A 12221-nucleotide genomic window follows, 5' to 3' on the forward strand; every position below is an offset into this window, starting at 1 on the left:
GGGGGGAAGGGGGGGGGGGTCCAAGATGGAGGTGGACCACCATCGCCTGCGCCGCCACTGCACACGCCGCGATCTGCCCCCCACACCACAAACACCCATAACCCTGTGGGGCCCAAACACCCATTGATTTCTCGTCGAGCACAACCGCGATCGTCCACTCCACGCACGGGCGTGCACGTTCCGAACACCATGTACAGTAGACAGTGAGCGCACAGCGCCGGGGGCGCAGAGGGGTGTATGTTATGAACAACGAGAACGGTCGCTAGAGTCGTGCGGGGCTCCGTACTAGGACGTCCAGGGGAGCGTCCAGCCCGCCTCGGGAGACGGGGCAGCGGCTCTGAAACACTGAAGGCGGAGTCGCCACGGTACGAATGCTAGCTAGCAGCTCCGCAATGGCGGTTTGGCGCAGACCCAGACACTGTTTTCTTCTTCTCAAGGGCACTGGGGGTGCGGTCCCTTGAAGCTTGATCGGCTCCAGCGTAGGGTCCAGCGCGAGTAGACAAGTGAACGTCATCAACACTCAGAGTAGAAGGATCTGAGGCATCTCACACTGACCTCGGGGCCGATGTGACCAAGCGCTGGTAGCGTGGCTTTACCTCACACCCATGGTCTCACAGCGTGCCGGCCCAGTCGCCCGAGCAGTGTCGCGGGGGGGCTCCAAGGCGGAGCCGGAGGAGGGGAGTACCGCCGCGCAGTCGGTGGGGGTGGGCACACACACACGTGAAACGACGACACGGCTCTCGGCTCCGTCCCCCGGCCCCGAGACGGTGAAACGCGCGGACTCTGGGAGAGCCTGCGGGGACTCCATGCCCTCCCTGGACCTCACGCTGCATCAGAACGGCAGCAGCCGCGACGCTAGCACTTGGGCTCGAGCCCGGCTGTCAGCTGCCCCCAGTAGTGCTCGTCCTCGTTGCCCGGTTTCAGGGCCTCGTCCATCAGCTCGAACAAAATGATGGTGACATCGTTATTAATGAGCGAGCGCATGCGGCCGGTGAGGCAGTTTTCGTAAAAGGTGCGTGCATTGGGCAAGGTGGCTACCCAGCTGCCGCCCGATGGCCATCCCGTCTCGCCTACCATCAGGTTGTCGGGCGGAAGACCAGCTCTGTGCAGGGCAAACTTGGAAGCGTGGAGCATTATGTCGAGGAGCGAGCGGGCCTCGTGGAGGCCAAATGTGGGGTCCGCGTGCGCCGGGTCCCACACACTCGTACGCGCCGCGTCGGGCGGGTAGTGCCATGGGGGAGGCATGGTGCCGAGGGCGATTCCGATGGGCATGGCTGGCTCGCTCTTCGCCACAAAGTAAGGAAACCAGTTTATCGAAACGACGTCGACGTCGCGGAGCACGTCGACCCAGGTGGGATCGACGATGGCAGCCTCGGGAGGGTAGGATAGCGTGATCACGCCGCCCGTCATCGGCACTGTCAGCCTGATGTGTGCGGCCTCAGGCCGTTTGGCCAGGGCAGCGCGGAAATTTGCAAGGGCGCTGAGCACAACGGCGGGCGGGACATAGGAGGCGGGTTCGTTCGGCTCATTGCCGATAGCGATGGCGGTGACGCGCTCAAGGTGCTCGCCAGCTTCGCTGATTATGAAGCCAACTACCGAATCGGCGACCGCAACGGCAGAGCTGATCATATTGACGTGCTCGTTGGTGACACCGACGATGAGTGACTCGACCTGGACTGAGCCCAGTACGGCAGGAATGACGTGGTTCTCGAGGTTGTACGTGCGCACGATCTTGTAAGGCAGTTTCTCGAGTAGCGCCGCGGCGTTCTGCATCTGCAGCTGCGCGGCCTCGCTGAACTGCGTGCTGAAAGCGATGCCCCACCCACTCGCATTGCCGCCAATCCCTGGCATCTCACGTGACCACGGCTCCTTTGGACGCTCGGTGCTCCCACTGCAGCAGCCTAGAAAACTGCCTTCCATCGTCGGGCAGCAATCACCGTTGAAATGGCCGCATGCGGAACTGGCGCTGCAAGCAGCAGACGGCACGTCGGCCGCTGAGATGACGCTGGTGAGTGTGCTCGTTTCCTGGTCACCCGCTGTGCGGCTGAGACTGACGACGAGGCCAATGATCAGGCAGGCGGCGGTGCAAGCGGCGCCTCGTCGTCGACGAGAGCGGCCATCGCCGTGCTCTTCCGCGTCCTCCTCCTCGTCTCGGCGAACGTATGCCGACTCTAGTTCGGAGATGTTGGCCGCCATGCGACTATGCACACTCTCAAACACAAAGGCCCCGGGCGATCGGCCTTTCAAGGCCTCCGAGCTCTCGTGGGCGAGCTGGCAGCGAGGCACGCGAGGTGGGCGGGCGAGGGCGCAGTGTGAAGGGTGACGGCGGAGACTGGCAATGATAGGGGTACAGAGGGGAACATTCAAAAGAAAAGCGCCGAGGTCGCACAGGACTTAGAAGCACCTAAAGGAGCAAGGCATACAGCTGTGAAGGTAAGTGCGTTTACAAAATAGGTAAAGAGAAAGAAGGAAGGCTTTGTGCCGCGTCCCGTGCCCCCGAGTTCATTTTATATAAGCAAGGCTTCGGGCAGCAAAGGCCGTGCCGATGGACACTCTGCCAATGCACACCACTCCGCCACGAGCTTCGTCGCGCCTGTCGACGCCGTTTGTCGCGCTTGCCGCCCTTGCCGCCCTAGCGCTCCTAACTTTTCGGGTTGCCCCTGCCGAGATCGAAGAGGCGACTGCCCGCCGTTTCGAGGCAATAAAGGCGTGGAGAGCGGGAGACAAGGAGGGTGCCAAGGTGCCTCAGTTCACTCCCATTGCACCTTCGGTGTTAGCAGCCTTCACCCTCCTCCCGCTTGGTCCACAGAAGATCGCTGTCGATCAGGCGAGCAGCGCGAAGCAGGCAGTCGTTGATGCCAAGGCCGAATACGACGAGTTTCAGGAGTGGAAGAAGACGCACCCGCGGCCCGCGGAGAAGGTTGGGTGGATGCCCTTTGCACAGGCCGGCGCCGAGACGGGCGGCAACTTCATGGCCCAGGGCCTCGACACGAGCTTCCGCTTCTTCACTGACCCGAGTGCGCCGTGGACGCCTTGTGGATGCCTGTTCACCACACTGTGCCAACACCCGCCCACCGCCCTCATAAGCACCACACCCGCGCCCCGTAGACTTCGACTTCCAGCAGGAGGGCATGGCGTACGTCGAGTCCTCCCAGGCCACCGCCAATAAGTTTGGCGCCATCCAGTTCTCGGAGAATGCGACCGTCGGCGACGAGGCCTCGGCCGCTGATCACCAGCGCTCGCCCACGGCCAGCTGCTATCTAAGCGACTCTGGCCTTCCGGTCCCGTAGGCGTACGCCGCGGCGTCCTTCGCCGCGGCAAAGTACGCCGAGCACCAAAAGGCCGAGGCGGAGGCCGCCAGCTATGCAGAAGGAGTCCGCGCTGACGCGGCGACGGCGGGTCCCGTCGATGGGGGCGTCTGAATTCGGACGCCTGTGCCACCCTCCACACACTACACACTACACACAGACAGTGTACTAGCACAGCGCCTTCTGCGCCGTGTGTCCGCGAGAGCGCCGTGTTGACCTTCATCAGCACACGGGCACATTACGGTGGCAGTTGATCAGCCGGTGCGTGCCGACGCGAGGCATGATTGTCGACCTGCGGGAAGTTGACTGCGCCATACGGGACGCCCGTGTTGATGCACTTGATCATCGCGCTCGCAACCTAGGGGAGAGTGGGTTCGGGTACCGTGGGGGGGAGGGGAGGGTGGGTTCGGGTACCGTGTCGGGAATGGAGGGTGGGTTCGTGTACCGTGGGGATAGGGTGGTTCGGGGACCGGGGGGGGGGGTGGAGGGTGCGTTCGGGTACCTCGACGCCGATGGCGGCCTGCACCTCTTCGGTCGAGCCTCCGATGTGCGGCGTCAGGATGACGTTCGGCAAGCCGCACAGCGGCGACTCGAACAGCTCCTCCCCGTTCTTCTTTGGCTCGGACGGGAAGACGTCGATGTGGGGCTTGCAGACGTCCTCCCAGGGGCACCCGAATGGCAACAAGGTCACCCGCCAGGTTGTGGTCATGGCGCCCCATTTTTCATAGAGAGCAGGTCCAACAGGCGAGCAGTAAGGCCTTACGGCGGCGCTTAGCGAAGATGGAACGGACGATCGCGATCCCGCAAGGGTGGGGCAATTCGACGGCACGCCGGGAGGAGTGGAGCAGGTGCGTCGCACGCTACGCGGCTCTTTGCTCCAAGCCTGGGATGTGCGTGGGCGACGGCGACGAAGACCTGCCGGGCAAGTCGACGCCGACGAGCTCGGGCGCACTCGACCACCTCGCCTCCATCGCGACGGAGGAGCTCCTGCGGCGCAGGAGCAAGCGCAAGCGCAGCATCATCGACCGCCCGCTCGGCGAGGCTCCTGTGCCGGTCGTGGAGCGTGTGCTCAACCACTGGCTGACCGGCCTGTTCCGGACCGCGAGCGGCGAGACGGCGAGCGCTCACACTCTCGCCCTCTCGCCTACGCCCCATACCCAGCACCACGCCCGCCCGCGCTCACGCACACCGCCTCCCGACTCTGTCTCAGATGGCGGAGTGCCTGTTCGCGCCCGACGCCTTCGTCTCCATCGAGCTCTCTATCGAGGGAGCGGCCACGCCGGCCTCCTTGCCGAGGTGTGCCCACTCTCGCCCACACGCGGAGGCTCGCCACCCCACATCAAGGTGCGGCCGCTGTTGACGTGTGTCGCGGATGCGCCCTCTGAGCAGGTTCCAAATCCCGAGCATCAAGTACTTTCTCATGTGGGACCGCGCCATCTTCTCCAAGTACAACACGAGCGCGTACCACATCGACTACGTGCTCGAGAACCTCGACGGCTCGGTCGCGGTCCAGATCCGCCACACTCCGACCCTGCTCAACGGCGAGCAGCCCACGGGCGGCCAGGAGGTGATCATGCACCAGCTCTGGGAGGTCACCGGCGGCGGCCGCGTCCGCTCCTTCCAGCGCTTCTGTGCGGCCTCGCCGACGTCCTGCGCGTCGGCCTGCGCGTGTCAGTCGTCGTCGTCCTGCGCGTGGGTCTCGCCCCTCTCCCGCCGCGCGCTCGAGAGGGTGCGCGGCTCCTTCGGCGAGGACGCGCCGCTGGCGAGGGCGTCGTGGTCGGCCGAGGAGGGTGACGGCGGGGCGGGCGGCGGCGGCGTGGGCGGTGGGCCGGGTGGAGGTACGGGGGGAGACCCGTGAGTGAGAGATCTCGTGACCCGAGGAGCGTGGCGAGCGGGCCCCAGCACTCTGAAGCGCGAACCAACGAGGTCGGTCGGCCAGCCCCGAGGAACTCAAATCCCCGACGTACCCCTTCCCCGCCCCCTGCCCCGCCCGCCGTATATCGTACATATACACACGCATATTGCTCGCCATGTCTGGGTGGGTCCGCTCCTCTCGCTCGGCTCGCGCTTGTGTCTCTTTCGCGTTCCGAATGAATGTCACATCTGCCCGCTCCCTGTACTGTCCCGAAATGTGCGCTCTCGAAAGAAAAAACGGTGTTTCCATAGCTGTGTGTGTACATGTATCGCGCGCCCTCGTGACGTCCGGTCGGACCGACGGTCGTGTGCCGTAGCACCACGTGGGCCACGTCCGTCGTCCCTTGGGCGTTTGGGGGCGCGCACTTGTGGACTTGAGGAATGAGTCAGAGGAGCACTTGGAGTGCGGTTGGTAACCGCACTCCCAGGGCCGGGGAGCTAAGAAGCGCACCCAGCGGGCCGGACGATTGGTATCGGTTGCGGGCTAGAGAGCCCTAGCCCCGGGGCCATGCCGCATGCGCGTTTCACCCGAAACTGCAAACTCACCCGTGCCCCTTCGTACTTACTACATACAACACCACACTTGCGCGAGCTCACGACGACGTTTACAGCCACGACAAGGGCCGCTATACAAAACACCCCGCCCGGGGGGACCCCACACCCCAGACGAGACGCTTCAGCCTCTCTTCCGCACTTCAGACACATCGCGATCGGCCACCGAACGCACATGGACCACGGGCCGGTGCGTGTTGCGTCGCGCACGAGAGCGCTTGCCAGTGAACGCAAAGCGACTCTTCTCTACTTCTTCGCCTTGCCCTTCTTCGCCGGCGGGGTGAAGACAACGAGGAGGTTGAGGATGAGAAACACCACGCCAATGCCGATCTGCGGGATCCACATGTTGAACGGCGTCACGGCATTGACGCCCGGCCCGGCAGTCTTGTAGTAGAACGCCGCCTGGATGAACAGGGGCTAAGCTGAGGGTGTTCCACACGAGGTACTGCTTGCAGGCACTTTCATACGGAACGCCAAAGGCGTACGGCCCGAGCACGATCATGATGAACAGCAGACCGACGACCCGCGCAAAGAACGTTTGGAACTCGCTCGTCTCCGTGAAGTAGGCGATCGGAGACTCCGGACCGTAGAAGAAGTTGACCATCGGAAACATCGTGAATGAACCCAAAGCCGCCGTAGACGGCGGCCATGAGCATGCAGAAGGTGGAGGCGCTGACCATCGCAGTCACGCGTGCGCGGAAGAGGTAAAAAGAGAAAAAATGAAACCGCTGCGTCCTTCGACTGCTTCTAGAGCTCTATCGCTGAGGCGTCGAGGGCCCCGCTCTTTCCCTCACATAGCGGCCACTCTTCGGATCGCTGGTCGAGCGACCCGGGGGACGCCCCGCGCGCCTGACCCAGGCGCGAAAAACGAATCTGCGAGGCGAGGCCGCTCACGCGGCCCGATGGGGAGGAACGGGGCGAGCCCCCTCCAACCCACCCGCGCTAGGTCTCGGGGGACGAAGGGGTCACACCCGACGACCTCGGGAACTAGCCGGGGCAGTCGGAGAAGTGGCAACTCCGTGCACTGACGGTCGGCCGCCAGAAAACACGCCTCCGTGGCTCGGGTTACACCAATCCTCGCTACCCAACGCGGCCAAAGGATATCCACCTCGAGAACCTCGAGAACCTATCGCTCCTCACAGGAAAAGAGAATCGTGCCAGGAAAAGAGAAACTCCGCATCTGTGTGTGCGGCGGAGCCGGGCATCCTTTCCAGGCTGCCCGAGCTGGTGCGCGCGCGCGGCAGCGGTTGCTATTTTGTGACGGCCCTGGCGAGCCGCGGTTGCTACTTTGTGACGGCCAGCCACCACTCCGTTCGCGATGATCAACCCGCTCTCGCTCGTCGCCGCCGCCGTCGCAGTCGTGGTCGGCATTCGCTGTGCAATACTTGGTTGCAAACGTCCAGCCAGCAGCTCTTCGGTCGAGATAGCGCCGGGTGTCCGCATGCCTCTTGTATTCAACGGCATGTCCACGGACCACGGCCTGTGGCTCGCGTCCGGCGGTCGCGGCATAGACACTGCGTTTTTTGTATGGCGATGAGCTGCAGCGGCACGTCGCGTCGGGAATCGCCGCGTCAGGCGTGGAGCGCGAAGAGGTCTTTGTCACAATCAAGGTCAACTGCTGCCCGACCGATCGGTGCAGCCGCTTCTGCGCACACCCGCCACGCCCGACATCGGCGCCGCCGATGTCTGTGTACAACGGGTCGGAGATGCTCGAGCATAGCCTGGCGATGACAGGGCAGAGGTACGTCGACCTCGCGCTGCTCCACTTCCCCTGCTCCAGCTGGGACGACACGCTCGCCATGTACCGAGAACTGGAGGCGGCCCGAGACCGCGGCTCGCAGGCCTAGATGCGGCAACACAGCTCTCCCGGGCCAGCTAGGGAGGAGGCCAGCTCCACCGTGCAAGCACTGCCCCGCATCCCTGCCAGGCTTGGCGCGTGCAATCGGCGTCTCGAACTTCAACGCGAGCGCGCTCAAGCGTCTTCTCCGGCACGCCCGCACCAAGCCGGCGGTGGTGCAGAACGCGCTCTCCGTCGCCGGCCACCCGGCGCCGCACAGGGGCGAGGGGACGGCGTGCTCCGAGGGCGCGCCGGTCTACGGCAGCAACGACGTGACCCTCCGCTTCGTGCGGCGGCACAGGATCACCTTTGCCGCCTACTCGCCGCTCGGGTCTCAGCAGAGTCGACGTGCTCGGCCACCCTGTCGTCCGAGAGGTTGCCGCGGCGCACGGGAAGACGCCGGCGCAGGCAGACCCGTCGGGGTGCCTTGTCCCACCTCGACACACGTCCACGACGTGTCCATGTGCCACCTGCAGGTGGCCCTCAAATGGCTTGTCCAGCAGGGCATCGCGGCGGTGACGAATACGGCGAGGCCCAAGCATGCGGCTGAGGCGCTCGACTTGGGCAGCTTCACGCTCTCGGCGCGCGAGAGATGCGCGCGCTGAGCAAGGCGAGGTGAGTGTGGAGCCCTTTGGCATTTTATATCGTACTAGTACATGCGGCATGTGCACGCACATACAAAATAGATCATCTCAGGCGAGAGCCGATCGAGAGAGAGACAAGGCCATGAAAAGAGGCCCCGGGGCGGGGGCGGGATCGCGCGTGCCGCCTCAGGTGCAGCACACCATGACTCAACGAGAGCTGTCAACTCGCGGGCAGCTTATCTAGAGCCGCTGTACAGCGCCAAGCTGTCGCGCTTCATGTTCTCTAGGCCGTCTCGTCGATGCCGCAGGCCAAGAGCAAAGCGTCCAGTGCCAGCCTGCCCTCGTCGGAAGCGCTGAAGCCGTGCTTCACCTGCAGCTGCGACATCCGCGACAAAACTTCTTCGCCCGCTCGGCCCGGAAGTGCTTCGGCTATGCGGCTCCAGCCCGCGCCGTTGCGAAACATCAGAAGGAGGACCAGATCTTCGTCGGGGCGCCAAGCCCGCCAAGCGACGTGGCGCTGCGCCGCCTCTACCTCCCGCTCCGCCATCACCACCTCAGGCTCCGCCGCCCTCACAGGCTCCACCTCGACCATCACGGAACGATGCGAACCTCCGAGAGTCACGTTGGAGACTTCCGAGAGGATGGCCATGCCGAATAGTGAGCGACGGCGTGTGCGTGTAATCCCTTGGGGATGGGATCGATGAAATGCGATCGAACGAATTCGAAAGGCGTGTCAACCTTGTTCATGGCCGGTCCACAACAACAAACCGGGACAAACTCTAACACTCACACGTCATTTGGGGCCTGGAGCCCTGTTCACGCGCGCGCGAGACGTGCAGACAGGGTTGCCAGGTGAGAGCGAATGGCGCGGTTCACGCCTCGCACAACAGAGAGAGAGATGCGCTCTGCATGGTGGGACATAAAAGAAAGCGAGTACTTGGGCGAGTAGGCCGTGCGGTCGACGCTGCCGCGCGGCTTTGCGCGCGAGGCGGCGCAGCTTGAGAACGGCGGTGGGCGAGAAGCCGCCGCCGAACGTCTCGTGGAGCAGCAGGTTGAAGTTGTTGCGCTTGACAAAGATCGCGTCGTGGTAGAAACCGCGATGCGCCTTGACGTAGCCGTGGCCGTTCTTGTGGTCGAAGGGTTGGCCGGGCTGCCCGCGCGCCTTGCAGCCCATGTTTAGGCGGCGGGCCTTCTCCTCGGTGTTGCCGAAGGCGTAGGAGTGGCCAACGGAGGCGGGCGTGCCGCCGCTCGAGGCGTTGCCAACGCCCGCCGAGGAGGTCTTGAGGAGGGGCTCTCAAACCGGGTCCACAAACCGCGATCATTTTTTCTCTTTCCACTCTTACTTTGCCACTACTCTTACAAAGGAGGGATCCGATGCGTGGCATTCATTGACAGATCAATAGGCGCGCGATACAGGTTGGATGGCCTCCTTCCTTGGCACCTCCCCTTTACCAGTCAGTGGGTGCAGCGAAAACTCGCGAGAGTTTCTGGGCTCTCACACCACCGCGCCTAGGGTTCTTGAGGACTATATGAAACAGAACGCTGTTTTTCTTCATTGAGTCGCGCCCCGGGCAGTAAAATCGCCCGCACGCGTTCAATGACATGCCGCTCCCACCTGGCGCTCGCACGGCGTGCTTCCCGGGCCGCAGCCACAGTCCAGCAGGTGGACAAGGCGGCTTGGCTGCTCGACGGCTTCAGCCCTGCGGCCGAGGCCGGGCTATGCTGCTCAGCCCGAGGTGGGCAGCGGCCGAGGTGGTGTGCCACTGCAATCCACTGATTTTTATAGGGCTTGGAGAGAGAGAGAGAGAGATTGGTTCGTTAGGGCTTGGTGGACGCCGGCGAGACGGTGCTTCAGCAGATCTCGATTTTACAACCCAAGCCTCTCGCACACGCACGATTCACACGACAGACAAGGCGCAGGCGACGGCTTCCAGAAGAAACGTGTATCGGGATCCGATCGACGGTTGTAACGACCTCCAACCGCGCAAAAAGGGCCGGGCGATCACACAAGACACTCATGCGCCTGGTGTACCGCCGACGCTCAAGCGCCCGGCCCCTACTAGAGTAGTCTTGGGGGACCCACAAACGACCAATACATCCACTCGGGGCTGCAGCATGTGTCCGGGGGCGGCATCCCCGTGAAGCAGCCAGCAGGTGCCGGACACGGCGTTGGCCGTCTTGGACCGAGATCAGGGCGCAACTGCCTACCTCGTGGGGCTGAAGGACCGTCATGGGGTCGGCTTTGATGCTGCCAATCAGTCGGGTCGATAGGTGGCGCCCCAGCGAGATGCGTCGCGGGTGCTCGGCGTCGCCTGCTTGAGTGGCCTGAACGCACTCGCGGGAGCCAGAGAGCAAAGGTGTGCGCGAATTGAGGCTTCTGAGCGAGTCCAGGCAAGCCACAGGACCGGCCATGTGCGTGGGTAGTCGAGCGGTGGCCGGAGGAAGCCTCCAGTAGTGGCTCTCACTTCGGCACCTCAGTCTCGACCACGACCATCCTGGGAGCGGACCACAGCTTATAAGCTGTCAACACAACTCCGGTGCTCCCATTCCCACTTTCTGCCCCCTGGCCGCTCCGCTCCAGTCTCACTTCCACCATCACGCTCCCCAGAAGGGATCGGCGCTGCTGTCACATGCCGAGTCTCGGCAAGTGGTTCGGCCGCAAGGACTCGCAGGACCCAGGCGGACCTGCGTCCTCCACCTTCTCGATTTTTGACCTCCGACGCCTCGCAAGCAGCTCGAGTGGCTCGGTCACGTCCGCTGCTACGTCCACGAACAGCTCACCAACGGCCACATGCGACTTTCCTGGCGGGCTCTCCACCTACATCGAGGGCCTGCGCGGCAGCCCGCGAGGCGACAAGTCGCCAAGCACGCCAGCCGTCGTCGTCGTGGGGGAGCAGTCGTCGTCGCTCTAGCAGGCGTGCCATGTGCCGAGTGCGCCCGTGTGGGGCCTAGCAGGAGGCTGCTGACAGGGAGCGTTCGTGCGGCGGCGTTGGCGCGTATCGGTTCCGGAGCGCATGCTCCATACTCGCGAAGCATGAGATGTTAGTACGTGTCTTACTCAGACGGGAGAGCTAGCGCATGGCGCAGGGGGGCGAGGGAGAGAGGTTGCGGCATGCGTGCGCATACACATGTGCATGTGACATGTTCATAGCGGCGGCTCACATGGTGTGCATGTACGGTATTTCTATTTGACCATGAGAATGCGTGTGCCCTTATACGACGTCTGCATGCGAGATATGTGACACGCAGCAAGAGGCCGTCGCACAGCACATGCCGGTTGCGGACGTTCGGTGGCATATTACGGGTACGGTGGCGCCAAACTGTAGTGTACACGTACTCGCAACTGTGCGCGTGCCTACGGCTTTACTCGCCACTATACGTTTCTCGGCAGACAACCGAGCTCAGGTCGCACAACAATGTGCGTGCGCAACCGATCGAGATATCGGTAAGGCGCTACTGTACAGCCAGCTCTTAGCGCCGGTACGTGGCATACTGCACTTCACCCGGCCCTGTTCTCAGGCCGCGTCGGCCGCTGCCCACGTCGGCGCCCCCGGCGCGAGGAAGGGCGCACCCTTGCGCACGCGGCCCTGCGACCTCGTGTCGCGCTCGAGCAGCCCGTAGTCGAGGTGCGGGTGGTCGGCCTTGTTGGCGGCGAAGGCGCTGGCCGGCCAGCGCACCTCCATGTCGCTCACCTCGAACCCGCCGTACGCGGCGTGGATGCCTACCGAGATGCGCCGAGATGCGCCGAGATGCGCCGAGATGCGCCGAGATGCGCCGAGATGCGCCGAGATGCGCCGAGATGCGCCGAGATGCGCCGAGATGCGCCGAGATGAGCCGAGATGCGCCGAGATGAGCCGAGATGAGCCGAGATGGCCCGAGATGATCCGAGATGATCCGAGATGATCCGAGTCGCGCCGAGATGACCCGAGATGCGCCGAGATGAGCCGAGATGGCCCGAGATGATCCGACTCGCGCCCAGTTGATCCGCGAGAGTATAGGCCGAGAGTAGGCCGAGAGCAGGCCGAG

At 63.8% G+C, this 12221-nt stretch overlaps 7 protein-coding genes across 7 annotated transcripts; 4 read left to right on the forward strand and 3 right to left on the reverse strand.

Moving 5' to 3' along the window:
* Positions 1–855: 855 nt before the first annotated feature.
* On the reverse strand, positions 856–1851 carry EMIHUDRAFT_104193 (hypothetical protein; the record flags this gene model as incomplete). The annotated part of the gene is made up of 1 exon (XM_005765068.1): positions 856–1851. The coding sequence occupies one exon, from the start codon at positions 1849–1851 to the stop codon at positions 856–858; it is 996 nt and encodes a 331-aa protein (XP_005765125.1).
* A 695-nt stretch (positions 1852–2546) lies between these two features.
* Positions 2547–3564, forward strand: EMIHUDRAFT_422120 (hypothetical protein). Its single transcript, XM_005765069.1, has 3 exons — positions 2547–2740; positions 2810–3215; positions 3291–3564. The coding sequence occupies exons 1-2, from the start codon at positions 2561–2563 to the stop codon at positions 3167–3169; spliced, it is 540 nt and encodes a 179-aa protein (XP_005765126.1). The 5' UTR covers positions 2547–2560; the 3' UTR covers positions 3170–3215; positions 3291–3564.
* On the reverse strand, positions 3547–4017 carry EMIHUDRAFT_213491 (hypothetical protein; the record flags this gene model as incomplete). The annotated part of the gene is made up of 2 exons (XM_005765070.1): positions 3547–3666; positions 3811–4017. 2 exons carry the CDS (start codon positions 4015–4017, stop codon positions 3547–3549), a joined length of 327 nt encoding a protein of 108 aa, XP_005765127.1.
* A 53-nt stretch (positions 4018–4070) lies between these two features.
* Positions 4071–5618, forward strand: EMIHUDRAFT_422121 (hypothetical protein). Its single transcript, XM_005765071.1, has 3 exons — positions 4071–4424; positions 4519–4604; positions 4698–5618. The coding sequence occupies exons 1-3, from the start codon at positions 4089–4091 to the stop codon at positions 5164–5166; spliced, it is 891 nt and encodes a 296-aa protein (XP_005765128.1). The 5' UTR covers positions 4071–4088; the 3' UTR covers positions 5167–5618.
* Positions 5619–6970: 1352 nt separating this feature from the next.
* On the forward strand, positions 6971–8801 carry EMIHUDRAFT_437318 (hypothetical protein). Its single transcript, XM_005765072.1, has 3 exons — positions 6971–7607; positions 7702–8019; positions 8088–8801. The coding sequence occupies exons 1-3, from the start codon at positions 7457–7459 to the stop codon at positions 8159–8161; spliced, it is 543 nt and encodes a 180-aa protein (XP_005765129.1). The 5' UTR covers positions 6971–7456; the 3' UTR covers positions 8162–8801.
* Positions 8802–10742: 1941 nt separating this feature from the next.
* On the forward strand, positions 10743–11484 carry EMIHUDRAFT_357328 (hypothetical protein). Its single transcript, XM_005765073.1, is given in 2 exon segments — positions 10743–11395; positions 11412–11484. 1 exon segment carries the CDS (start codon positions 10826–10828, stop codon positions 11105–11107), a length of 282 nt encoding a protein of 93 aa, XP_005765130.1. The 5' UTR covers positions 10743–10825; the 3' UTR covers positions 11108–11395; positions 11412–11484.
* Positions 11485–11495: 11 nt separating this feature from the next.
* EMIHUDRAFT_357329 (hypothetical protein) lies at positions 11496–12084 on the reverse strand. The gene has a single exon (XM_005765074.1). It carries the CDS (start codon positions 11876–11878, stop codon positions 11711–11713), a length of 168 nt encoding a protein of 55 aa, XP_005765131.1. The 5' UTR covers positions 11879–12084; the 3' UTR covers positions 11496–11710.
* Between the last annotated feature and the right edge of the window lie 137 nt (positions 12085–12221).

Source organism: Emiliania huxleyi (assembly GCF_000372725.1).
Source record: "Emiliania huxleyi CCMP1516 unplaced genomic scaffold EMIHUscaffold_57, whole genome shotgun sequence".
In the NCBI taxonomy this organism is placed as follows: domain Eukaryota; phylum Haptophyta; order Isochrysidales; family Noelaerhabdaceae; genus Emiliania; species Emiliania huxleyi.

Bases quoted from the DNA above. Each gene is read 5' to 3' on its own strand.
- EMIHUDRAFT_422120 (XM_005765069.1), top strand. From the start codon at position 2,561: ATGCACACCACTCCGCCACGAGCTTCGTCGCGCCTGTCGACGCCGTTT. The intron at 2,741-2,809 runs GTGCCTCAGTTC...CTTGGTCCACAG, and splicing joins GAGACAAGGAGGGTGCCAAG to AAGATCGCTGTCGATCAGGC.
- EMIHUDRAFT_422121 (XM_005765071.1), top strand. From the start codon at position 4,089: ATGGAACGGACGATCGCGATCCCGCAAGGGTGGGGCAATTCGACGGCA. The intron at 4,425-4,518 runs GCGAGCGCTCAC...ACTCTGTCTCAG, and splicing joins GGACCGCGAGCGGCGAGACG to ATGGCGGAGTGCCTGTTCGC. The intron at 4,605-4,697 runs GTGTGCCCACTC...CCCTCTGAGCAG, and splicing joins ACGCCGGCCTCCTTGCCGAG to GTTCCAAATCCCGAGCATCA.
- EMIHUDRAFT_437318 (XM_005765072.1), top strand. From the start codon at position 7,457: ATGTCTGTGTACAACGGGTCGGAGATGCTCGAGCATAGCCTGGCGATG. The intron at 7,608-7,701 runs GCTCGCAGGCCT...CATCCCTGCCAG, and splicing joins GGAGGCGGCCCGAGACCGCG to GCTTGGCGCGTGCAATCGGC. The intron at 8,020-8,087 runs GCAGACCCGTCG...TGCCACCTGCAG, and splicing joins ACGGGAAGACGCCGGCGCAG to GTGGCCCTCAAATGGCTTGT.
- EMIHUDRAFT_357328 (XM_005765073.1), top strand. From the start codon at position 10,826: ATGCCGAGTCTCGGCAAGTGGTTCGGCCGCAAGGACTCGCAGGACCCA.
- EMIHUDRAFT_357329 (XM_005765074.1), bottom strand. From the start codon at position 11,878: ATGGAGGTGCGCTGGCCGGCCAGCGCCTTCGCCGCCAACAAGGCCGAC.